This window comes from Podarcis pityusensis (genome assembly GCF_964106645.2).
Source record: "Podarcis pityusensis genome assembly, chromosome: 2".
In the NCBI taxonomy this organism is placed as follows: Eukaryota; Metazoa; Chordata; class Lepidosauria; order Squamata; family Lacertidae; genus Podarcis; species Podarcis pityusensis.
In genome coordinates this window covers 102106752-102133718 of record NC_138029.1, presented here as the reverse complement: position 1 = coordinate 102133718, position 26967 = coordinate 102106752, and the positions used below count along the sequence as shown (strand labels likewise).

The window sequence follows — 26967 nt, the reverse complement described above, 5'->3', positions numbered from 1 at the left end:
CAAATCATCACAGCTTTGTAAGGTTTGGTGGTTAAGAATTGGAAAAGCTTGGTTTATGGGAGGGGAGGTTGTGGCCATCACCTACCCCTCCCCTTTAAGGGTATTCCGTTAAAGGAATCTGGGGGTCAGTATTCTGGGAGAGTATTCATTTAACCCACAGCGCCACCCGCGTCCCTTAACCTGAGGTAAAGGTAAAGGGACCCCTGACCATTAGGTCCAATCGTGACCGACTCTGGGGTTGCGGCGCTCATCTTGCTTTATTGGCCAAGGGAGTCAGCGTACAGCTTCCGGGTCATGTGGTCAACATGACTAAGCCGCTTCTGGCGAACCAGAGCAGCGCACAGAAACGCTGTTTACCTTCCCGCTGGAGCGGTACCTATTTATCTACTGGCACTTTGACGTGCTTTCGAACTGCTAGGTTGGCAGGAGCAGGGACTGAGCAACGGGAGCTCACCCCGTCGCAGGGATTCGAACCGCCGACCTTCTGATCGGCAAGTCCTAGGCTCTGTGGTTTAACCCACAGCACTACCCATGTCCCTTAACCCGAGGTATCACTGTATAATTAAGATGTATAAAGAACCGTCATGGAATGTTGGGTGGGAAGCCGAAAAGAATTACTGTATAAAAACAGAAAATGATATGAGTGTATAACGGAAAACCTATAAATAAAATAATTTTTAAAAAAAGTTTCCAGAGGGTTGGCCATTTTGCAGCTATGTAGGTTTTTGCCCTGAGTAAAGAATGTGACGCCTCTGTTCGCTCACCCATGAAGCGGCGCTGCCTTTACTTTCCTGCCTCCCCAACAAGCTGCCAAAGGCAGCCTCGAGGAATGTAAATGATATAATTGCATAAATAAATATGGAAATGCGTGACTCCCATTTCCCTGTTTCCCCAAACAAAGGGAGAACTAGAGTTTGCTGGGAGCTTGGAACCCTGGACAGAATGCAATGAACCTGAAACCTGCTCCCAGACCGAGCAAAGAAAAGACACCCTCAATGATTTCAATTACAGCAATAAAATCATTGCTCTTTAGTGACACATCTAGATGGGCCAGTAATTGACACACATTATCCAAATCTAGACAGGACACAAGTCCAATTATCCGTAATTGCTCACATGAATGGTTGCGTATGTGACACTATTATGCCACTCTCCTGTCTGTTACTAAGGGCAAGAGACAGAGGACTAACGACAACCCCTAAGAGATTGGGAGTTGCCACCTGGGTCCAGGACTGGCTCCTAAAAGCATGTTTATTATTGTTGTTGTTGAAATATTATACATATATATAATGGGAGAATGCAGAATCAGTTTGTTTAATAGCATGGATAGACTATTTGGCTGCTACAGAGATTGACGCCACTCAGTTACCTCAATTACTAGAGCAATTACCCTAATAAACAAGAACCATTGTTTTCATTTCACCTCTAAGCATACATACAGAGGGGAAAAGAAGTACATCCCTTCAGAATGTGATGGGCATTAAGTGTTCAAATTACAAAATAATAATTAATAATTATAATAATAATAAAATTTATTTATGCCCCGTTCTCCCTGGCCAGAGCCGGGCTCAGGGTGGCTAACACCAGTAAAAGTTACAGTAAAAACATAATGGGGGGGGGGGACAATTTAAAATACAGGTTAAAATGCAATTTAAAATGCAGCCTCATTTTAAAAGTAGCCCATAGATCACATAAAGGGTGGGAAACATAAGGGTCGGACTGAGTCAAAACCAAAGGCCAGGCGGAACAGCTCTGTCTTGCAGGCCCTGCGGAAAGAAATCAGATCCCACAGGGCCCTGGTCTCATGAGACAGAGCGTTCCAACAGGCTGGAGCCAGTGCTGAAAAGGCCCTGGCCCTGGTTGAGGCTAATCTGACTTCTTTAGGGCCCGGGACCTCTAGGGTGTTGCTATTTATGTTAAGGAATGAATGCAAACCCATGTACACTTACCGGGGAGTAATCCCCATGGAACACACTGAGATTCAGAACAATTTTTTTGAGGATGTGTCCCACCTTAAGCTTTGTAAATACAGTTGTACCTTGGAAGTCAAACAGCTTAGTTCTCGAACGTTTTGGCTCCCGAACGCCGCAAACCTGGAAGTGACTGTTCCAGTTTGTGAACTATTTTTGGAAGCCAAACGTCCGAAGGGGCTTCCGCAGCTTCCGATTGGCTGCAGGACCTTCCTGTAGCCAATCAGAAGCCGCACTTTGGATTCCGAATGTTTTGGAAGTCGAATGGACTTCCGGAACGGATTCTGTTCGACTTCCAAGGTATGACTGTACACAAATGGGGGCAAGCTATGGGAGCAAGGTATATAAGTCAAAGTGTGGCCTACCTGGCAGATTTTTTTTTTTTTTTTAATGCTCATCAAAAGCCAATGAGTTAAAGATCCAAAAAGGACAAGTGCATGCCATGACCTCCTCACCAGTATGGTTTTTTAATGGATGCTGGAAAAATATGCAGACTCATGAGAATTTCAGCTTTCTTTTACAGTACCAAAGGCGGGGAAAGAGCCCTCAGGACTATAGAAGAAAGTGTGCAATTGCCAAGCCTGGCATTTGCTGAAATTTTAATTGTACCTCATATAATTTTGAACAACAGTGTAATTTTAAAACAAGACGCACAAAATGGCTGGAGAAAATGTGAGTCATTTTTTATTATTATTGGCCAGATCTAAATCTTTCTGCAGCACCTTCTATGGATTTATATTCCTGACAGATTACACCCATGGGGAGATAATGTACCGATAATCAAGACATTAAAAACTCCCTGAGATGGCAAAACGTGCTTCTAGGAGCCAACATCGTCTTGCAACACTGTTAAACAACAAACATTAACAGACAAGCATTTGTGAAGTGCAACCATTAGCCTATGATTTATCTTTTACATTACATTCAAAGGAGGAGTATAGCAAACGTCCAAAATGCCAGAAATTTCTCAGTGTACACCAGAAGAAAAAAATTGAGAGTGGAGAACGTATGGTGACAGTGTGATCCTGGACAACATGCAAGTTCTAATGCATACCTGCTCTCTATGATATGCATATAGATTTATTAGTTGCTTAGTTTCCAACCCCAATTCAAAAAGCTGGTTTTGAGCTTTAATACACTAATAGAGTTTTGTCCCAGTTACTAAAGACATGACACTATCTTGAAATGAAGGAGCATTCCATCCTATACACCTCTAGGCTTTGAAATCATGGTTGGAAGTTCTGCCTCATCCCTTTGTCATCTGAGGAGAGGTGGCTGGTGAAGAAGAACAGAGTGTCCCCCATGGTGGTGCCCATTCTGAACAAGTCCTACCTAGTGGAAAACTCATACGATCAGCTTGTTCAGGTTTTACAGGAAGTTGGGAGAAGATTTATTTGTTTAAAAGGGAGCTTGAGCTTGGCTCCCTGTGGTATTTTATCAGTGTGCTATTGAATGGTTTAGTGTCTGGTGGTTAGGACTTGGTATAGTCTTTTTATTACGGTCAGTGACCAGTATCAAGACAAAAACACCAGTCACAAAACTGAAAAGCTCCGAACAAAATAAAATAGTGTAAAATCTCATACATATTAAAAAGTAGTTCCAGTTGGTCATTGATCTGTCAGAAGGGAACCCTTGTGACCTAAGGATGACCATCTGTTGATATATTATACTCCTCCTCAGAGCTAGTCATTATATGTTGTTTTTGATTGTTGCTGCAAAATATTTGGCCACTTGTTATCTTATACAGGGATTCTTATCTAGGGATGTGGGTGGCGCTGTGGTCTAAACCACTGAGCCTCTTGGGCTTGCCAATCAGAAGGTTGACGGTTTGAATCCTCGTGACGGGGTGAGCTCCCATTGCTCTGTCCCAGCTCCTGCCAACCTAGCAGTTCAAAAGCATGCCAATGCAAGTAGATCAATAGGTACTGCTGTGGCGGGAAAGTAAATGGTCTTTCCATGCGCTCTGGTTTCCGTCATGGTGTTCCGTTGCGCCAGAAGTGGTTTCGTCATGCTGGCCACAGGACACGGGAAGCTGTCTGTGGACAAACGCCAGCTCCCTCGGCCTGAAAGCGAGATGAGCGCTGCAACCCCATAGTCGCCTTTGACTGGACTTAACCATCCAGGGGACTTTTATCTTTACTTTTATCTTATCTAGGAGCAGCAGAGTGGCAAGAAACTGTTCAAAACTCCCAGTATATTTCTGGAGCATAGGCAAAATAAGGACAGAACATAAATCTCTATGAAACAAGCACTGGAGAAGCACATGTTCTACACTTTCAATTTGGCCAGAGTCAACTTATTAACATTACTATCACCATCATGCTAGTTTGTTTGCCACCATGACCCTCTGCAGGTAGAGTGGTTTGGTTTTAGTGCAGTAATAATGCTGTATCTTAAGACAGCATTCTTGTACTTTCTAAGAAGGAAGTCTCACTGACTTCACTGGGACTTACTTTTGTTTTTTATTATTAAAAAAACCAAGCTTAACAAATGTTGCATAGTATTTGCATGCATATATTAGAGGGCGGGCTACATTTGACAGATGCATTCTGTTTTGATGTGGTGCTACATAAACCAGGCCCCTTTAAAAGTTTTAATTCTGCAGCATTTCATTTCCTCAGGAAATAATAGCTGGTACGCCAGTTAAGCGTGACAACGTCTCACTTGACAGTTAAGATTTCCAGCCAGGGCCGTAATGATGCCAACTGCAAATGTTTGAAACGACAGAGGGATCCTGCAGTTTTAAACACAGGGGCTTTAATGATAAGCGTTCACGGTTCCAAGTCCTTCAGACACACTATAGCCATTCTCAGGTTTATCTCATCTAATCTGAGTTCTGGAGAATTTCCACACTTGGCCTGACCCTTTCCTAAACATTAAAAAAAGGATTTTCAAGATTCTCACAATAATTTATGGGTCACACGGAGGAGGGGAATGAGCTCCCTATGCAGAGCAGGCGAGCACCGATGGTGGGATGTTTCCACAGCTAAAAATCTCTCTATTTAACATGATGTTTCCTGGTGGCTGATATGAGGGGTTTCCCCCCCCCCCCTTGAGTCTGGCTGCTGTAGCTGTTGCAATTATGTCTCTGCTTATCTGAATGTTTTAAGTATTAGCACTGGTTGGCTTCTATCATTCTTATGTATATTATGAACTACTTGGAGATTTTATAAACGATGCTTTAACTTACTTCTAAGTTTCTGAGCAATGGCTGGAATGGTCCGAACCATCATGATTCACACAATAAGTGATTCCAATACATTGTGCAATGGAGACAAGACTTGGAAGAACAGGGCTTTCTTTCACATGGCACCTTTAGTCCCAGATCTGGTAGGTTTGGATCTTCAGAACCACTCATTCCACAGTTCTGCTGATCCCTCAGTCTGCCTGTTTCCACCATATTTACAATGCTGAATTATGGTGGCCACGTGTCCTACTTTTTTCAAAGGGCCACCAGAGGACAGTCCTCTATCTGAGGGCAGCTCAATACAAATCTGGCTTCCAAATAAAGAACCATTAAGAAAGAAGAGCAGCTGAGGCAATGAAGCAGCAGTTAGCAGCTGGGCAGCAAACAAGTCACCTGGTGTCTTTCCTACTATAGTGGGATGTGTTGTATTTCCATTTATATACAGATAATCAGTGTCATCCAGTGACATAGTTTCTTGTTTTGATGTTTTTACATACAGTGGTACCTCGGGTTAGACACTTCAGGTTACAGACGTTTCAGGTTACAGACTCCGCTAACCCAGAAATAGTACCTTGGGTTAGGAACTTTGCTTCAGGATGAGAATAGAAATTGTGCGGCAGTGGCGCGGCGGCAGCAGGAGGCCCCATTAGCTAAAGTGGTACCTCAGGTTAAGAACAGTTTCAAGTTAAGAACGGACCTCCAGAACGAATTAAGTTCTTAACCTGAGATACCACTGTATTTTAAAATATTAAAAGGCTTAGAAATGCTTTTCAAGAAACGAATGCATTTTAGTAATTATTTCTAAATTTGCATCTATACGCATAAATTCCCACATACAAATTTTACGCAAATCACTGACCTCTTTTTTTGATGATGCGCCCTCCCCCTTTTGCAGTGCCTAACTGGCCGCCTTCTGCTGAGCATGTGTTTCATGCACAACTCTTACCCTGCCTATTGGTTGCATCATTGTCACTCTATCTGTTTACATGCACAGTTGCCATTAGTGAATGTGCACACTTATACAGGGTGAGTCCTTTAAAAGAGGCCCCATGGACACAGAGTACACATGTTCCATGGGGCCTCTTTTCAAAGACTCTTTTAAGAGAGCGAAAACATGGCTATAATACCTGCAAGCCGGTAGGCAACAAAAGAAGAGGGGCGGCAACAGGTAGAAGCAGCAAAGACCAGTGGACAGAAAAATGGGTTTCTCCCCCCCTCACCCAGCCAACTCAGATCCTATTTTCTCTGAATCACAGCAGAAGTCCAATTGCAAATGGCAGTACCTATGAACAGTCCTATTAATAGGCATGTGCACATAACATACACACGTCAACTGTGGTTGTATTCAAGCTAGTGACCTTGTGAAGTCGTGTGCGGTCCAAACTCTATATTGCACTGAAAACACTGCAAACTTCTCTGTGCTTGGGATGGGAGAAACAAAAGGAATGGCTTTAGGCAGACTTTCCTAAGAATTTTGTTCCTAAAGCACCGGCCCCTCTGTTTCACAAACACATCTGCGGTTGTTGAATTTTTACCCTTGCCGACTGACCCACTTTGCTCTGAAATGAATTTGTTATGTCGGCATGCCTAGCTGTTTATATAATGAGATGTGTGACTGTTTCGGCTGGGTGCGTGTGTGAAAGCCACTTGTGGCTCTGTCTCATGACCCCTCTGTGTGAGAGCGTAGAAAGAAACCCTGATTTAGGAGAGAAAGCAGCAACAGCAGATGCTTTAAAAGGCATCTGAGGCTGAGCTTGCCTCCTCTTTAAGCCTTCTAGTTAGATCTCCCTTAGGCCTCAGACATGGCAGCATTGATGGTCCCACCTATTTTCCTATGCTGAAAGAGCATTCATATTCCCTGTTGAAACGAAATAAATTGAGGGTTTTGGGGTGGGTGGGTGTTTTTACATGGTGCTTTGTATGTTTACAATGGGCTATTATTTTATTTCTTAAAGAAAGCATTGTGTTTGTCTGTTTTCTCAAAAAACCTTGACATACAGGAACAATAACACAGCTAAAGAAGGTCGTCATTCTTGTGAAAATTTTGAAGGGTCTATAAACAGAACTATATGTTCTCTGCATGAGGCGCAAATTGAGACGACTGTCAGCAACCGTTCATCCGGATTATAATTGACGCCTAAAACAAATTAGGTTTGAGAGAAAGCGATCATCACCCTAAGAGGGGAGCCGCTTCAGTTGAGGTTCTGCTTTACGATTGACTCACCTGTATTGGAAGAAGTACAAGGGGAGTACAACTCTGTTACTCTCATGTGATATTTCAGTGGCTTTTGATATCACTGAAAATGGTACCCATGGTGAGGGGAGAGAGATTCTGTGTTGGCCAGCAGGTAATGGCTTTTCCCACCTGCCTTGCCCCACCTCCAGCCACAGGAGCCTTCATAAGGGAGCTCTTTCCAGAGGAAGAACTATGAGGAGAGAGACTCTTTTGGTCATCAGGCAGGGGTTGGTTCCACCTGTACTGCCCACCTCCAGTTTTAAGGACCTTCAGGAGGGAGTTGACACAGGTATATTATGTGGATGTGTATTTTAATGAGCTGAACAGAGTGAATTTTATGAGTTATGAGGGTGTATGAGTGCTTAGTTTACCTTTTGGTTGTTTATGTTGTTAATATTGTCTTATAGATTATAAATGCTGTATTGATTTGTTGATCACGGAATATGACTTTGCTTTAATTGCGATGTTTAGCTTATTTTTCCATTGTTGCTTTGCTAACAGTGTTTTATAGATTGTTAATTGTTTCACGGATGATTAGTTAATTATTCTATATGATTTGTGCTGTATTTGTAATGTTCTATCATGTCACTGCTATTTATTGTTTGTAAGCTGCTTTGGGATTTGTTAGGATGAAAAGCAGCACAGAAATAAATCAAATAAAATCTTCCTAGATTACTTGTGTGTGAGGGGGTAGTGCTGGTACTGTAGTACAGTGGTTCTGTTCGTGGTTCTCTTCCTACCTGTACAGTTGAGCCCAGACAGTAGCATTCCACAAGATATTCCCATGCTAGATTCCTCTGTGCCATTAGATAAAGGTTTTTTTTTAACGTGCATCTAGGTAGCTTGTGGAATTGGCTTCATTTGTTCTCATATCCAAGCATTTGTTGAATCCAAGCAAAACAGTACAAAAATGTGTTGTTGCACATGGGTGGTTGTTGGTTTTTTTAAATACCAGACTTTTAGAAGACATCTGAAGGCAGCCCTGTTTAGGGAAGCTTTTAATGTTTGATGTAACATAGTATTTTAATATTCTTTTGGAAGCCGCCCAGAGTGGCTGGGGAAACCCAGCCAGATGGGCGGGGTATAAATAATAAATTATTATTATTATTATTATTATAAATAAAAAAACTAAATAAACACACTCCCATGTTGTCGAAGTTATTCATCAATGTCTCAGTTTCTGCTTCAAAATGGCATATGGGGCTTAGCTGTGATTCTAACATTGAAGAATGAATGATTGGATAAGGAAGAACGTTGGCCCAATGAAGAATGGCTCTATCCTGTTTTATAGTGCTTAATTGCACGGAGCACCAAAGATGCACAAAAACTTTGAGGGAAGGTTTAGGAAAAGAAAAACCAGGGGGCTCACTATCTAAATCACTATTTACAATAAACAAAAGAGAAAATAGCATAGGTGATTGATCACAAATAGCCAGGCTGTCTAAACAGGATTTCCAGGAAAGTGACTGGCAGAAAAGGGATCACACAGGCAGATGTAATCAGTATAAACAACTGATTTTATCACTATAAACATCCCTCAAACAGAACCTCTGTACGTTTGTTGCTGTTTGAAAACCACATTAATCCATATTATAATTAAGGAACAAGAAGGTGTGCATATAATCCTTTGCCTCTGGTGCTGGAAACCAACCTTTCATTTGTTGTTTAGCCCCAAACTATAAAGCAAAGGACAAGATATCTGGTGGCTTAAAATGCTATGTTAGTGGAAGACGTTTTTGAATGCTCATTAGCTCAGCCTTTGCCAAACTGGTGTCCTCCAGATGTTTTGGAATACAACTCCCATCAGGTTGGCAAAGGCTGAATTAACACTTTGATCCTGCATATAGATAAGAGATTTGGCAGCACAGACCCATGCATGGCATTGAGAAGTAAACTCCACTGAAATCAATACTGCTTAATTCCACATAATGAGATACTTAAAGCTGCTTTAGTCCTCTTGGAATCCACGGGACCCGAGTAAGTCTTAAACTATAACATCCCATTTATTTCAATGTGATTTAAGCATGACAAACTTCCTGGCTTACCCCCAACAGGTTGAGGAGAGGAACTGGCACTATTGCCAATAAAACTTGCATGTGCATAAGTGAGCGCTGAATTGAAGAAGTCATCTGTAGCAATAACCTTTTATCTAATGACACTGGGGAATCAAGGGTGGGAACACCTTGTGGAATGACCAGGCTTTCAGCTAAATGCCTTGCTGCAGGCGTGGATAATAATTAAAAATGTTTTCCCCTAAACATTGATCTTTCAATTTTCAATTAGATCTCCCCATTACATTTCACTTATACCTGGTGTTTATTAAAATAACATGTAGCGCCAATGTTATACAAGCAAATAGATCAAGTACCTCTTAAAACTGAATCCATGACCTAGCATGAAGATATTGAGGCCCAAACTCACTAAGGGAAAACAGATAAAATGTAAGAACTTGTATTTTTTAGTATGGTCAACAATACCCTAAGAAGATCTGAGTGTTGGAAATAGATATCATACCCTTTCAGAAATCTGCATCGTTCAGTTTTCATCCTTGTCAAACTTTTTTTTAGGGAGCGGGTAATCCAAATTTATTTTTTTTTAACCCACAGATTGTAAAAATAAATTTCATCTTATTTATTCTAACCTTGTGAAGTTGATTGCTTATGCAGGTATTTTTGGGAAAGTATCCTCTAGCATCTCCATGGGGAAACCCAAGTTATAACATTTTATCCTGGATTTTCTAGAAGACACACGATGGTTCTGAAGAACTATTTCTGTATTAACTTCAATCGCATTCGAAATGTTCAGGCTCCACAATTTGCTTTGCAAATGTTTTAATTGCTGGGTCCATCAAATGGCCACCCTTGCCACATGAAAAGCTTAAAACTGCATGCAGTTTTAGGAATCCTTAATTTGAATGTAGTCTGTAATTTGAGGGGTGGGGAGGTCAGCTTTCCTACCCATTTGATGAATCGGCATAATAAGACTAAATTCCTGCTCCAGCCTGTTTACTTTGTGCCAAGCATGGATTTATGCCCTCTGCATGAGAAGCAGTCATTGAACAAAACCTGAAAATACAAATACAAATCCTATTCTTTAATTCTTAAACCTATTCTTAAAAAGCAGAGACATCACCTCGCCAACAAAGGTCCGTATAGTTAAAGCTATGGTCTTCCCTGTAGTGATGTATGGAAGTGAGAGCTGGACCATAAAGAAGGCTGATCGCTTTTGAATTGATGCTTTTGAATTATGGTGCTGGAGGAGACTCTTGAGAGTCCCACGGACTGCAAGAAGATCAAACCTCTCCATTCTTAAGGAAATCAGCCCTAAGTGCTCACTGGAAGGATAGATCCTGAAGCTGAGGCTCCAATACTTTGGCCACCTCATGAGAAGAGAAGACTCCCTGGAAAAGACCCTGATGTTGGGAAAGATCAACAAGAAGGGGATGACAGAGGACGAGATGGTTGGACAGTGTTCTCAAAGCTACCAGCATGAGTTTGACCAAACTGCGGGAGGCAGTGGAAGACAGGAGTGCCTGGCGTGCTCTGGTCCATGGGGTCACAAAGCGTCGGACACAACTAAACGACTAACCAACAACAATTCAACTGTCCAATATTATGTCTGTCCATTTTTGAAGTGTTCCTCCGTGTAGGAAAACCCCTGCACACAAGACACTAGATATCAGGGAGAAGGGTTAACTTATCCTCCTTGATATACTATGCTTCAATATTCAGGGAAGTCTTGATATTGTTGTATGTTTATTGGAGGGCAAGACTCCCCTAAATTCCTAGAACTAGGTTAGAATTTAACCAAATCCCATGACTTCTGATGCAACAGGGATGCAATTGCTGAGAATGGCCCAGTCGCTAAGCAAATGAAGGTGGGGATATGTGCCATTAGCAGAGACTCTGTACTAGGCGGCAGAAGGTTGGCAGGAGACCTTCCCCAGCTCTTTGTTTGTTGGAGAGTTGTGTTGAAGAGTGCTAATGCCAGTCAGCGTAGACTAGCCTTCTCCAGCCTGCTGCTCTCCAGATATTCTGGATTACAACTCTGGTCAGCCCCAGCCAACGTGGCTGACGCTCAGGGATGATGGGAATTGTATACCAAAACACCTGGAAGGAATGTGGCTGGTGTACACAATACTGAGATAGATGCACCAATGGTCCTGGTTCCTGTGTGAGCTGGTTTCTACTGCCATTTAAACCAATCCAAGAGAAATAAAGTACTGAATAAATTTGTATTTCTTCTTGGGACAGGCAAGGGAGAAAGAGTGGAAGCCAGATAACCAGGGTTCCTCCAGCTCAAACCATGAAGGTTCCACCACGTACACCCAGCGTACTGTGAAGTCTCAAGAACCCTATGAAATTTAACAGCACAGCAACGAAGAGGTCTGTAGTGCTTGGCCATAAATTATGAACCAGATGTTCAGCTGGAATAAATCAATGCAGCTCCACCGAAGCATCAAACTAGGCTTATTTACATCAGCTGGAGATCTGGTTCTATTCATGCAGTTTCCTCTAGGAGGAAATCAAAATTCTGTCTTATCTCTTGCGTCTTTATAAGCTGTGAAATCCCTCTCCCCGTCTATTTCTGCAGTCGAAATTAAACCAGTATTAAAAATGTGTCGCTTGTTGCCCATTAAGTTTCCCTTAGCCAGTGGCTGTGACGTCGTGGGATATATATTCACGGACAATCTAACCATTGTGTGGAAGAGTCAACAAGAGACACGGATTCGGTGAATTTCACAGGGCGAATAAGACAGAGAAGTTGTGTGCGGTTGGAAGATACAGAAAGGTGCACTGGAAAGGAGCCTGAAACTTGCTCAGCCTGAGCAAATGAGTGGGTTGCAGAACACAGTTGCCCAGGCCTCTCCATCTGGACACCCAAGAGGCATTATCAGAGTTGAAGGACACATTTACACCCAGTCAAAAACGATGGGGTGCCAAGCAGGGCTAACGTGTCCTGGGTCTAGGGAAGAACAAATAGTTGGCTTCAGATCTCTAGCTCTGATTAAAGTTAACAAGAGTGCCAGCTATCGGACTACCTCACAGAACTACTTCCAATGTAATATCACGGCAGAATGAAAACCTAAAGTAACTTGGCATCTGTTATTTATTTATTAAATGTATATCCCTCCCAAAGGAGGGATATACATCCCCACATCCCCATCCCCATGACAAAGTGATGATCCAGCGAGTGAGCCCAAAGCAGCCTAAGACAGTAAAATGAACTGGATGGTTTAAAAGGTGGATTAGGCAACTTCGCGGGGGATAAGGCCACCGATAGCTACTAAGCCATGGTGGTGGCTATGTTTGCCTTGCTTTGGTGGCCAAAAATGCTTCTGAATACTGGTTGCCGGAAACTGCAGGAGGGGAGAGTGCTCTTGCGCTCAGGTGTTGCTTGTGGGTTTCCTACAGGCACGTGTGAGAACATGCTGGATTATGTGGCCCATTGCCCTAATCCAAGAGGGACAGTTCTAATACGTTTGCAGAATGGGAAAGATCTCGACTTAAAAGGCTTGTTGAAAGAGAAAAGCCTTTGGCAGATGCTGGAAAGACAACAGAGACAGCACCTGTCTAATATTCAAGGGGAATGAATTCCAACATATAGGTGCCACAATACAAGAGGCCCAGTTCCTACATTGTGTGCAACAGTCCTCCTCACAAGATGGCATCTACAGGAGGCCCTCACTGCAGAGCACAGAAGGGGTGAGGTGATATTTCAGGTACAGTGGTATCTAGGTTTTGGAACGCAATCCTCTCCGGAAGAACGTTCAAGTTCTGAAACGTTCGAAAACCAAGGCCCGGTTTCCCGAACTGGTTGCACGAGTGCTCCTGAGATGAGATAAGCACAGACTGATTGCACACAGGCACCAAATATGCCCAAATATCACCTCCGTGTTGTGCGGGTGCTCAGGACTCAACAGCCAACAGCTAGGCCTCAGGATCCTGCACTCAGCAGAAGCCACGTAGCATGTTCGACTTTCAAGGCGTGTTCGAAAACCGAAGCATTTACTTCTGGGTTTACGGTGTTCATAAACAGAAATGTTTGTCAACAGACTTTCGAAAACCGAGGTACCACTGTATTCTGGTCTCAATTTGTATGGCTTTATGCAACAAAACCAGCACCTTGAACTTAGTTTCATAGCTAATTGGCAGCCTGTGCAATTCTTCCCACAATGGGGCAACATGTTGGCAGTCAAGCCACTGCAATCCAGGGCAGCTTCCAGGGCAGCCTCAAGGGCAGCCCCACATACAGCACATTGTAATAATCCAGGCTGGAGATTATCAGCACATAGACAACAGTGGTCAGGCTATCCCAGTAGAGAAATGGTTACCTGGGCCTCTAGAGACGAATCCAGGAGCACCCCTAGACTATGAATCTGCTCTTCCAGGGGAAGTATGACCCCATCCAAAACAGGCCAATTATCTGGACTCCAGAACCACCCACAAAAAGCGCCTCCATTTTGTCAGGATTGAGTGTCTGTTTATTGGCCCTCATCCAGCCTACAACCAAGTCCAGGCATCAGTCCAGCTAGCAAATGGAAAGGGAAATACTTGTTGCTTGTTGGCATCCGTCTGTCTCAGGAGACTGTGGAAGACTACTAAAGGTAAAGGGACCCCTGACAGTTAAGTCCAGTCACGGACGACTCTGGGATTGCGTACAGCTTCCAGGTCATGTGGCCAGCATGACTAAGCAGCTTCTGGTGAACCAGAGCAGCGCACGTAAACGCTGTTTACCTTCCTGCCAAAGCAGTACCTATTTATCTACTTGCACTTTGACGTGCTTTCGAACAGCTAAGTTGGCAGGAGCAGAGACTGAGCAATGGGAGCTCACCCCGTCGCAGGGATTCGAACCGCCGACCTTCTGATCAGCAAGCCCTAGGCTCTGTGGTTTAGACCACAGTGCCACCCACGTCCCTAGGACTACTACTACTACTTATTACTAGAATATATATCCCACCCTTCCTCCCAAAGGCGCCCAAATGGTCTTCCTACATGTTGTTCTGCAAAAACCCTATAGCTTCAGGTTTTGAGACACTTTGGTCCTAAGTGGCATGCCTTTGTATCACTTGCAAGAGCCTCTCCAGACCTTGCAGAAGGTGGAAGCAGTGCCCTACTCTACCCAACTCCTCATCTAGACCATTAAATCCTGTTCATATGTAGGAATCTAGTTCCTGCACACCAGGAAAGAAAGATCACCTGTTGCTAAGCACCTACAGGCAGAGAGTATGTTGCTAAGCAGCAATAATGCAGCTTCATTTGCTGTTCTCATGCCTTCAATTCACAGACTACGCCAAGTCCTGGGCCTTCAAATTACTAAAACACAACAAGGACAGAAGCGCTGCCAGCCCATTTGCTGCTGCGTTCGTCTTCCATTTTCCCCCTTTTAAAGGCTCTAACGTCAAGACATTTGCACTGAGGATTTCACTAAAGGAGAGTTAAAAGCGTTTGAAGGCTCGGGATGGAGGCGGACACCTTCTGAGAAGGCAATACTTGAGGGAAAGCAGCAAGGATGTGCACTCTTCTAAATTGCATCCCCTCTAAATTGTAGCCCCCTTTCCCCAGTCATTCAGCAGGCACAGAGAAAAACATATATAATTTGTTAAGATTGGCAGAGGTCCTCACTACCTTTGAATTTATAAGATCCAGCTTAGGATAACTGTAACGTTAAGGAGCCAAGATCTTCACAGCACAACACTATAGAGTTTGCAGGAAAAGCAGGGGAAGAGAGGGAAAGAGAAAGAAAAGCTTGAACTTCTCCAATCAGATAATATTTACAACCTACAGGAAAGGGAGCGCCAAAACATTTCAGGGACTGCAGGACAGTTTTTGAACCGAGCCAAGAGGAAAGCATCAGATTCAAGTTCAAAGAACACATTATAGCAATGAGAAGGAAGGCTTTTGGCCTCCTCTGGATGATTTGAAAACGATTACCATAGCAATTATCCGAGCTAGCCACATTTGCAACGTCCTTGGCAAATTAAGCTCCGGGTCTCAAGTGTAAAATGATCATGGGAAAGGCTGAATGAATCAAGCAAAGTGTAAGTAATAGAAACATGTAAATGTTTTACACTGGCAGCGTGCCTTGGTACATCCGTCTTATTAATGTCCCTGACTGGCAAAAGAAAAGGCTCGCTTTAGGCACTGGAACACTTTTTCCAGCAAATCTGAAACAGCACAAGAAGACGACGTTTGATTTTTCAGGGGTACAGGAGACATGCTCTCTCAAATCGCAAGAGCACCAGACACTTCCTTTCCCTTCAAATGCCATGCGCTGTAGAATTAATCATCTTCTGACATGGTTATACCATTGCTATTATCCTCCTGGTGCACACGGTGCACATGTGTGCCCTGCGCTACCACAACGAAAGACCTGCTCAGCTTAACGGCATCCTACTGCAAAAGAGTAATGGTAGCCTTTTCACAATCCTGCCTGAGGAGCTGGCGTAATGAACCATACGCTAGCAATCAGGGTTAACCCTGACCTTGACCCTCTTTGGAGTGTCAGTGTGGAGTGCTTAATTTGAGCTGGGGGTCATCTGTCACCAATTAGATAGCCTTTGTCCCTTTCCCCAGGTCAGGCAGGCTGCAGCTTGAAGGAGAGGAATGAAGCAGCTCAGACTGGGTGCCTGTATAGGAGGAGCAGCAGCTGGAGGCTCTCGGTTAGGTCCTGGTCCACAAAGGTGTTTCCATGCACTTCCCCTTCCTCCCAAGTAGCCTCACTCGCAGTTAGCCAGGCACTTTGGCAGAGGCTCTGAAGTTGCTTCCTATCTCCAAGGGGCTAAACAGTGGGCATATATGCTTCCTCGTTCAATTGGCTAAGTGGGTGCAACTGGTCCAAGGAAACCCAGCGGCTGAAAGGTTATTTGAATCTGGATCTTTTCAGCCTAAGCCCAGCATTCTAGCCCCTGCCCCTGGGTGAGCCAGTATGTTGCCCTCCAGATCTTGTTGGCTTACAATTCCCATAATCCCTTGCTGGAGCTGATGAGAGCTGCGGTCTGTAAAACGTGGAGGACGCCATGTTATCTACTCCTGCGCTATCCTATAGTGGCTCAGCATTTGCTTTCTTCTTAGCTCTGCTGATAGTGACTTTATCTGGAGTGCTGTTTTATGGATATATTTTGCATGGTCTTAAATGTCAGCCTCCTTCAGAGTCCCTTAGGCTGCCTGTGAATTCTAAAAATCGTATGTATAAATCAATCCAAACCTTCTCCTTCACTCCTCCATCTTAGGTCGCCACAGGTGGTTCAAGAGGCCGTTCAGTCATAACTGTACTGTTTCCTGGAACAAGCCTGGTTCAGCTGCAACCAATCGAGTATAACCAACAAGCTCATCTAGGAAGCTCTGTCGAAATGACTACCATGTGCTCAACACACTAAGCCAAAGTCCAGGTCAGCCTCACCTGCGCTACAGCTGTTTTAAGTGCCTCGATGACTAGCAAAACTGTCATTGTTTTATATCTCTATTAAAAATAGTGTTCATATGACCAAGGACCTCCCATAGATGAAAGAGTATCTTCGTACACACAGCTGTAACCATCAGCACTAAGGAAATAATAATAATAATAATAATAATAATAATAATGTATTATTTATACCCCACCCATCTGGCTGAGTTTTCCCAGCCACTCTGGGCGGCTCCCAATCACGTGTTAAAAACAATACAGCATTAAATATTAAAAAATTCCCTAATCAGGGCTGCCTTCAGATGGGAAGATAGGATAGCTGCTTATTTCCTTCACATCTGAAGGGAGGGCGTTCCACAGGGTGGGTGCCACTACCGAGAAGGCCTTCTGTCTGGTTCTCTGTAACCTCACATCTCGCAATGAGGGAACTGCCAGAAGGCCTCGGCGCTGGAACTCTGTGTCCGGGTTGAACGATGGGGGTGGAGACGCTCCTTCAGGTATACAGGACCAAGGCCGTTTGGGGCTTTAAAGGTCAGCACCAACTCTTTGAATTGTGCTTGGAAACGTACTGGGAGCCAATGCAGATCTCTCAGGACCGGTGTTATGTGGTCCCGGTGGCCACTCCCAGTCACCAGTCTAGCTGCCGCATTCTGGATTAATTGCAGTTTCCGGATCACCTTCAAAGGTAGCCCCACGTAGAGAGCATTGCAGTAGTCCAAGCGGGAGATAACTAGAGCATGCACCACTCTGGCGAGGAAATGGCCCCACAGCAAGAAGTGAATCACCAACAAATCGCAATCTTTTGCAGCATTACTTAGAGGAAGGGTGATGCCATTGTGGGAGCTGGTGCCAGTGTTTTGGCTATGCGTATGAGGAATATATCCTGCCAACCTAGCAGTTCGAAAGCACATCAAAGTGCAAGTAGATAAATAGATAACACTCCAGTGGGAAGGTAAATGGCGTTTCCGTGTGCTGCTCTGGTTCGCCAGAAGCAGCTTAGTCATGCTGGCCACATGACCCGGAAGCTGCCTGCGGACAAACCCTAGCTCCCTCAGCCTATAGAGCGAGATGAGCGCGCAACCCCAGAGTCATGTGCGACTGGACTTAACAGTCAGGGGTCCCTTTACCTTTTTATGAGGAATATATTCTTGCCTGCCCAGAGCATTTGCAAGATGGTTGCAATGAAGGGATTTCAAGGGCTTCCTCTGACAGCCCCCTCATTTCTTTTTAGATCGTCACAGCTAAAACCATTATGCCTGGCAGGACCTTATCACTTGCATGCACCACGCACTTTCAGCCACAAGCAGCAATGAAGTGTACCTGTTCCGGCTTCAGCCCTGGAGGAACCCAAGCATATTCTTCCAAGGCACAACCTGAGTCATCATCCGAAGTCGAATTCCGCTGGAAGTCAAACATCAGCTTGGTCACGGTCTTCTCCATTTCCAAAGGCATCACTGTTTCAAAGTGCTCTGCCTGGGGACACTTGCAGTGCCGGCAAATCTTCCTGGAAGGGAAGGGGAGGAAAAAGCAAAGAGACAAAAGGTCAGCCTCTGCTGTAAGGATTTATGCCCATCAACAGAAGTTGGATAACCCTGGTGCAAGCTCATTTTGCCTAGCGTAAGGCCATGGATTCTATGAGATGTAGTCTTAATTACTCCTATCCAGTTTTTTGTTTGTTCTCCCTACCCCCTGCCACCCCCGGGCCTGGATAAAGCAGCTGTCTATAATAAGCTTGAACAAGATGAGTGAAGGACGCTCTCCAAATGCTAACAGCAACCTGTCCTTGACAAAATGCCAATGCACCCCAAAGCAGTTTTCAATCCCTACGTCATTCCTTCATTTTGGGGTGTGGGTGTGGAGGGTGTGGGTGGGAAAACAATGAACACTGGACCACCCACGCTGAGCCAGCCTTGAGGGATTTAAGGGTCAAACACATTTGACAGATGATCTGGGATACACCTCTTCACTTTCCTCTCCTTTGACAGCGCCCATAAATACACGCACAGCGCCAGATCATCAGCATGTCCAAATCCGCAAGCCAAAGAACTAACACATACAGTATGCTAAACGTCAGTGTAAACAGAAAAGCTTAGCATGGCAAATTCCATTACAATGACAGGAGATCATAAATATGGTGGTGTCAAATGAGGAGGGGGGGGGGTGGAGCGATGGAAGTCACACGCTGGCAACTGCTGCCTTGATATAAGATCGCCGTGAAGTCCGCTTTGCAAGGAGAGGGGCCATAGCTCGGAGTCAGCAAATACTCTCGGCATATGGGAGGCTGTGAATCTCCATCACCAGCTAAGGTGCTTCAAGCAGAAGAAAAACATTTCCCTGGGATAACAAGGATTTCCTTTCAGTGCTTGTCTGCATGGCTCATTGAGCTGACTATGTCTGTCACACTTCTGCTGTTTCACCAACACACAAACATATGTACATCCTTCCAGAAGCCCATTTGGCTGACAGATATGGCTACTCACAGGAACCAAGGCCTTATGCTGAGACAAACCATCGGTCCATGTACCTCGGTATTGTCTACTCTGACTGGCAGTCTATCTCCTGGGTTTCAGATAAATACAAGGCTGTGTTACTTGGCAACAAAGGAAATGCAGTCGGCATCTACTCAGGACCACTTCAGTCTGCTTGCGGCTTCATGCGCTAACACATTTGAGCTTGTGCACTGTCAATAAATGCTAGGGCCAATCTCTGATGCAAACAAAGCTTTGATTGAACCTGGGACTGGGCAAAGTTGAGGTGGCTACATTGCAGAGGGTTGGACTAGATGACCCTTGGGACCCTTCCATCTCTATGATTCTATGAAAGGTACCCAGCAGAATGATAGACCTTTGGAAGGTCAATATGCACCTCTTTAAATTCTTGCAGTTAATTCCCTTTAGAATATTCTGGAGGAGAATCCCACACCTTCTTCTGCAATGCTTTGCAGACCTGTTCTCTAAAGGCACAACATAATAGGACAAAAAACTAAGGCTGCCACTCATGCAATAAAAGAAGTCAATTTTCGTGCATTTGTTAAATTTGCACATGAGTAAAACAATAGTTTTTGTCCATGGAGTTTTCTTGGCAGGGATACTGGCGTGGCTTGCCGGTTCCTGCTGCAGGTGAATCACGTTTAGTCAAAACTCTCCACTATGACCTGTCCATCTTGGGTGGCCCTGCATGGCATAGCTCATAGCTTCTCTGAGTTATTCAAGCCCCATGAAGAGTCAGACACGACTAAACAACAAAAAACAATAGTTCTGAATTTTTTAAAATAGAAAACTCTTATCACTTTAGATCAAGGTGGGAAACCTACATGTTGTCCCATCTCTGCCTTAGATTATAAAGGAACATTCTCAACTTAATGTGAAATAAAAGTGCCTGTAATGAAAACAATTTTTAAAAAGATGAAGTCCGAGTTAATTGGGGTACAATTATAGTCAGTTTTTAATCTATAGCAGGGCATGTATCCCCTGAAGTAAGTCCTACAGAGTTTAGCGGAGATTACTCCCAGGGAAGTGGTACCTTGGGTTAAGTACTTAATTCGTTCTGGAGGTCCGTTCTTAACCTGAAACTGTTCTTAACCTGATGCACCCCTTTAGCTAATGGGGCCTCCTGCTGCTGCTGCGCCACCAGAGCACAATTTCTGTTCTGATCCTGAAGCAAAGTTCTTAACCCGAGGTACTATTTCTGGGTTATCGGAGTCTGTAACCTGAAGTGTATGTAACCTGAAGCGTATGTAACCTGAAGCATATGTAACCCGAGGTACCACTGTATAAGATTGCAATGTTAATCTCATTGATCACCCAATTAAACATATAGCCCTAGAAACTACTATTCCACAGCCACTTCCACACCAGAGCAACAGAGCGTATATTTGCATGAGAGTGTTTCTGAGCATGTGTAGACTTCCCTTGACCACTGAGCTCCCGGGGAGCCTTTGTACATTTAGGATTGGAATGGAGTGGGGGCTTCTAAGGCACCAGGAGAGCACTGCCCCCCCTCCAGAAGGCTGCATACCTTCTGCTGCTCCTGTGAACCTGCCCAGCAAACTTTCTTAATTCATTTTACCCGTCACTTCGCATGGCCCCAGAATAAACTAACCCCCGATGCACATGAACCTAAACTTCCCTGCAGCCCACGGAGTGCAAATATGCACCAAGCCAAAAGGCTCTGCTAAGCCAAACCAGGGAGAGTTGCCAAGTTTTTCCATTTCCTGCTTTTCATCAGATTTGAAATACGCACAGATGCAAATACATGCTGGGTGTCTGGTTTGCATCTAGCTAGTCAGAGCGCCTCGGCGCAGCCTCTGGCTGTTACCCTCAAAAAACAATCAGAGCACAATTTCATATGAATACTTTAATTAATCAGCTACTGTATGAAGGCCCTATACTTTTCGCTACAGCAATGGATTCAGCAGCCATCTCCATCTCTGTTTATGATATATAATGTTGAGCAACTCAACATGCCGGGCAATTTATTAAGCTCCGCATGCATTCATCATCCTTCAAGCCAGCACCGGCTCTGGAGCAGCCCCATCAAATCCAGCGCCAACTATTCAAGAAAGTTGGTGGTTAGAGGATCAGAGGCTTAGTGTTTGAAAAATGGGTATTCTCATGGAACTTAGTGCTATTTCACTAACCGTCATTCCCAGGATTATTAATCACATGGATCCCTGCAGAATATGTCAGCGAGCAGCAGAAATATTTAAAGCTTAGGGAAGTCATAAAATAAACTGCGGTACCAGGAGGCAAAGTGGAAAAGAAAACAAACAGCAAACTTCTCTTTTCCCAGAGAACAGAAAAGCCAAGCTGGACAGGGATGCAAGGTAAGTGGATGTATTGTGTTCAGCAAATGCCACCCACATCATCAGAACCAGGAAATATTGCAGCGATCTCTGGGCCTTTTCTTAGATTACAGTAGTTGCAAGTGGGGAGACCGCTGTCCCACTCACGTCCTGCTGAGGGGCTTCCCATAGACATCTGGTTGGCTGCTGTGACAACAGGACGATGGCCCGTTGGCCTGATCCAACAGGCTGTTCTCATGTTCTTTACTTCAATTACTTTCCAGGCTGCAGGGGTAACTTGAGTGACCTTGGCCATTTTGGAGAACTGCTGCTCCAGCTTGCAGGAGAGGCAACGCTGGTGTGCAGAGAAGTCTCCTGTGCGTGATCCACACCTTCTCCTGCTGCCTTAGTACGATGCTGCAGCAATTTCCATGGCATCAGCAAAATGCAGAAAGAGGCAGGTAAGAAGTTGTTTGTTGGCAGAACGCTCCATGGGATGGAATGAAAAAGAATTGGCCAACGAACACACCTCTCCATAAGGTGTTACCTGTGCGAGATAATAATATCTCAGCTTCTCTTGCCTCCTGTCCAGGCCTGACGTTAATGACCAGCATGGTCAGGCATCTGCTGAGAGGGCTGAATGCAGGACCCATTGACAAGAGCCCCCAGACCTATTACAGAGAGGAGGTAGGCTCACTGAGGAAGGGAGTCCCATGGAGTCTTTCTCATGGGCCCTGGAGCTAAACACTGGAGCTGTTGTCATTGTTCCTGCTAAGTCTGTCTCAGGAGCGAACTTTGTAAAATCTATTCCCCTTGTAATCATTTCTCCTCTCTTTTCTCTTATGCCCCAGTATTATTTATACATGTATGTATTTCTATGCTTTTCCACAGAACTGTGGAGAACTTCTAGAGAACTTCAAGGCTTGTTGTCTTGTCAGCCATAAAAATCCTGAGCCACTGCTGATGGTGAGGCAGATGTCCTTGAGGTCTCCAACATCACCGCAGATATCACTGCTGCTCAGGCAGGGAAACTGTTAGGCAGTGGAGTGGAAAGTATACAATCTCTCCTGACCCTTGGGCCCAGTTTCAGGCACAAAGACCTGAAACCAGCCATATGGTTTCCTTTCTTCAGTCCTGCAAGGTGCGGTCCTTGTTGACAGCCTGTAAATTGGGCCAGTATTGTCATAATCACAACTTTATTACAGAGAAGGAGCTGAGGCAAGGAGACGGCAGGGCAAATGCAGATGTAAAGCCTCTTCGCCGTCGGTAAAGACTGATATCCATTCTTAAGGAAATCAGCCCTGAGTGCTCACTGGAAGGATAGATCATGAAGCTGAGGCTCCAATACTTTGGCCACCGCATGAGAAGAGAAGACTCCCTGGAAAAGACCCTGATGTTGGGAAAGATGGAGGGCACAAGGAGAAGGGGACGACAGAGGACGAGATGGTTGGACACTGTTCTCGAAGCTACAAACATGAGTTTGACCAAACTGCGGGAGGCAGTGAAAGACAGGAGTGCCTGGCGTGCTCTGGTCCATGGGGTCACGAAGAGTCGGACACGACTAAACGACTAAACAACAACAACAACAGAGACATTGTAAACCAGTGGGGCATTTCCCTCCCCACCTTCAGATCCAAAATTTACAAAGTAGAAGGCTGGTTTGCCTTGAGCCCTGTTTAACTGGTGCATCCAAACCCACAGGAGAACTGAAGCTGCTTCAAAGTGGGTTGACAGGGAGGGGAACCTGACCTCCTCAAAACATCTGGTCAAGAAGATTTATCTAACCGTCAGGCAGCCTCCCCCTGTTTAAAGTGAGACTCCACGGGATTAATCTGAGGTAGGCCTACTCCTCCAACAGTTTAGTCATAAGCCAGCCAAGCCCTGCTGCCCAAAGGTGATTTCAGAATAACCTTATTAACTTCTCACCTGCTCCTGAGGCGATGAGAGATCAGGGCTTCCTTAATCTGCTTAAACTCCTACTGTTTTTATCCCTCTCTCGCTGTGTAGAAAAATCCCGCACTGGAATGCGAGCAAAAAAAGGTGTAACTAGCGGACAGTGCATTTGACATTGGCTGGCAAAGGCCTGGGTTCAAATCCTTTCTCAGCTACGAAGTAAAAGAGCTGTTTTTAAAAAAATGAAAAACAAAACAAAACCCTGAAGAGATGAAGGCCACATTTTCAAAACTAGTTGGATGGATTGAGATCTCTGCCATAAACAAAACTAGAACTGTACCCCTGGATTCATGAATGCCCATGACACAGAATATTGTTCATAACCGTCCTTCCATCCTCCTAATGGAAAGCACGAGAGAGAGAGAGAGAGAGAGAGAGAGAGAGAGAGAGGAGCTGACAGTGCACTTACTGTTATGCTATGCAGCAGAGATAGGGCTTAGCCAATGGAACACATGAAGGAAGAATGTACATGTCTGGAAAAACTCACGATTCTTGGCTAGCGTGTCAAGCGCGTTACCATATAAAGAAAAACAGCACAGAGCAGGTGGGGGGGGGGGGAGAGAGATGCATGCTCTTACAAAAATATAAGAGGGGTGGCGGTGGGGGAGCCCATTAATTTGATAAGCCCAGACTCAAGCACAGCTTATAACAATATTTGCTCTTTGATTAATAGGCCTTTTATCTGTGCAGCGCTTTTTTTTTTTTTAAAGCACAGCTCTCCCTGCCTTCCCCAACGGCAGAGAACTCCAGGGTTGTTAGTGAAAACAGTATCCATATTTTCTGTAACAACTACAAAGCCAAGCTGCTCTCTCAGCGTCTCTCTCTGTAAAACGGAATGGTTCATTTCCAAGAATTCCCTTTGGCTTTGTTACGGGATGGAATTCTTGAGCGCACATTTCTCACCAAAGGCTGTGGGAGCCTGAGGATCTGAAAACGCAAACGTTTATTCTGTATACTGTCTACCACGGGCTTGAGGGCTCACCTAGCTCAGAAGGAGCGTTTCTTCAGCAAAGAGACCTTGGAGAAATAAACACTTCTTGTCAATCAAATGCTTATTTTGTTCACTTACACAGGACATTGCTCTGTGTGTGTGTGTGTGCACGCGCATGAGAGATGGAAGGAGGGAGAAAGGGAGTCCTGCAAATATAATTCTATATAATATAATATAATTAATATAATATAATATAAATATAATTCTTCAGCCAACCCATATACACTTTCATGATTCTGTAGCACAGTTGCATAGTAGCAGAGGAGCTAAAGAGTAGGTTCCATGCAGCTTCACCATAGACTCGCCAGTCCTGCAAACACTGAACAGGACCAAATTTTAGGTCCACCTTTCCCCCCATACTCATTTGCCTTTGGAGCAACATGTTTAATATTCATTGGGGTTCCATGAATAATATTGTTACAAATGTTGGGCGCCTCCCCCTCTCTCTGCCGAGCGGTGGCAACAACCCATGGGGTTCCAGGCACTCACCCAAGATCTGTGTTCTTCTGGAGAATTGAGACACGGCAGAGACTGCCATAGATTTAAGAAATACAGTTCATTCACCTATTTACAGTCTGCATGGAGGGAGTCCAGATCTCACAGTATGGTTATTTCAAGAGGGACTTGTGCCTAACATCAGTGCAGCCCTGGAGTCCAAGGAATCTCTCCCAGCCAGCCTGCAGCCAACCTGCCCAAGATGGATCCCAGTCTTCCTTCCTTCTTCTTCTTCCCAGCAACCCTTGCTCAGGACTCTCTTTTCCTGTCACTTTACATCCAGTTATGCTGGCAACCTTCCAAACCCCCAGTCTATGTTCACACCTCATGGCAAGTGGGGGAAATACAGTTCTCTTGCATTGTCAGTGGCCTTGTATTGTTTCTTAATGGCCCCAGCTTGGTCAGGTTGTTTTGCATAGGCCAGTTCAGAAATTCCTCTGCAGCTTCTATTTTTCCCTTCACTTCCCAAATAATCAAAATCCTACCAATTAATAATTTCTAGGGTTTAGCCCCCCCCCCCCAATCTATAGCATCATTAGGACAAAATGACCCAAGTACATGTTAGATAGGGATGCGGGTGGCGCTGTGGGTTAAACCAGAGCCTAGGACTTGCAGATCAGAAGGTCGGTGGTTCGAATCCCCGTGACAGGGTGAGCTCCCGTTGCTCGGTCCCTGCTCCTGCCAACCTAGCAGTTCGAAAGCACATCAAAGTGCAAGTAGATAAATAGGTACCGCTCCGGCGGGAAGGTAAACGGCATTTCCGTGCGCTGCTCTGGTTCGCCAGAAGCGGCTTAGTCATGCTGGCCACAGGACCCGGAAGCTGTCTGCTGACAAACGCCGGCTCCCTCGGCCAACAAAGTGAGATGAGCACTGCAACCCCAGAGTCGGCCACGACTGGACCTAATGGTCAGGGGTCCCTTTACTTTTTTACATGTTAGATAGAGGTGTACTGAACACTTTGCAAAGGACCAAGCTTTTGTCCAAAGCACTTGGCTTTGATGTAGTATGTACAGCTGTTCAGTAGATTATCTTAATGACCTCTGAAAAAACTGAGCACTCTAGCGCTCTTCACAAGCCCAAGTTAGACAACCCAAATTTTGCTGATTCCAAACAACTAGATACCCAAGATTTAATGCAAATAAATCTCAAAAGGGATCTCGCCCTAGTTTTTATGTATGTTATTGTTTATTTTTGGATATCTGTAGCCTGCTCTTCATTCCACAAAGATGCTGCGAGAAATGTGCAAAAATTAAAAAACAACAACAATTAAATGCAGAGATCAAATGAAAGAACACAATGAGAAAACAGTACAGCGCAGGCAGAAAAAAAATGGGTGTCGATGCAGAAATCATATAAGTTAAGTGAGTTTTCCATCCGTTTCCCCCAGACAGATCAGCTATGGACTATGTTAAAAACTAGTAATGTAAAAAACATTTGGGGGAGGAAAAAACAGTGGAGAGGCATGTCAGGCCACCTTGTGTTAAGGAGTATATGCAACGTTGTCATTATTTAAGCATGTTGACCACCAACTCTTTTACATATGCTTAAGTTGTGACACAAGACGCAGCGATTCTGGGAAAGGTTCTTTAACCAGCAGCAAAACATATCAGAACGAGCCACATTAATACCCCACTACTACCAATGCTATGGTCGACCTAAGGCTAAGCCTTTGGCTGCTCCTGGGGCCAGTCAGCTGTCACTCAGAGTTTCCAGTGAGCCAACAGAGCTAGTCCACAATGAGATCAGCAAGCTGAGAGCTCCAGAGTAGAACCTACCACCGGCAGCATTTAGAATCATAGAACTGTAGATTTGTAGAGTTGGAAGAGACCCAACGGCCATCTAGTCCAGCTCCCTGCAATGCAGAAAGCTCAACTAGTTCATATATGACAGATGGCCATCCGACCTCTGGTTAAAAACCTCCAAGGAAGGAGAGTCGGCCACTTCTCG

At 44.6% G+C, this 26967-nt stretch overlaps 2 protein-coding genes across 3 annotated transcripts in view; one reads left to right on the top strand and one right to left on the bottom strand.

The window, feature by feature from the left end:
* PRICKLE2 (prickle planar cell polarity protein 2) overlaps window positions 1-26967 on the bottom strand; it is a 267560-nt gene that overhangs the window by 67841 nt on the left and 172752 nt on the right. For both annotated transcript variants that reach the window (XM_080995690.1, XM_080995691.1), the window contains one exon: window positions 18119-18302. In XM_080995690.1, coding sequence (XP_080851816.1) covers window positions 18119-18302 — 184 coding nt within the window. The remainder of the gene's footprint in view (window positions 1-18118; window positions 18303-26967) is intronic.
* Window positions 1-26967, top strand: part of LOC308471633 (uncharacterized protein C3orf49) — a 303591-nt gene that overhangs the window by 251569 nt on the left and 25055 nt on the right. The gene's annotated exons all lie outside the window — the stretch shown is intronic.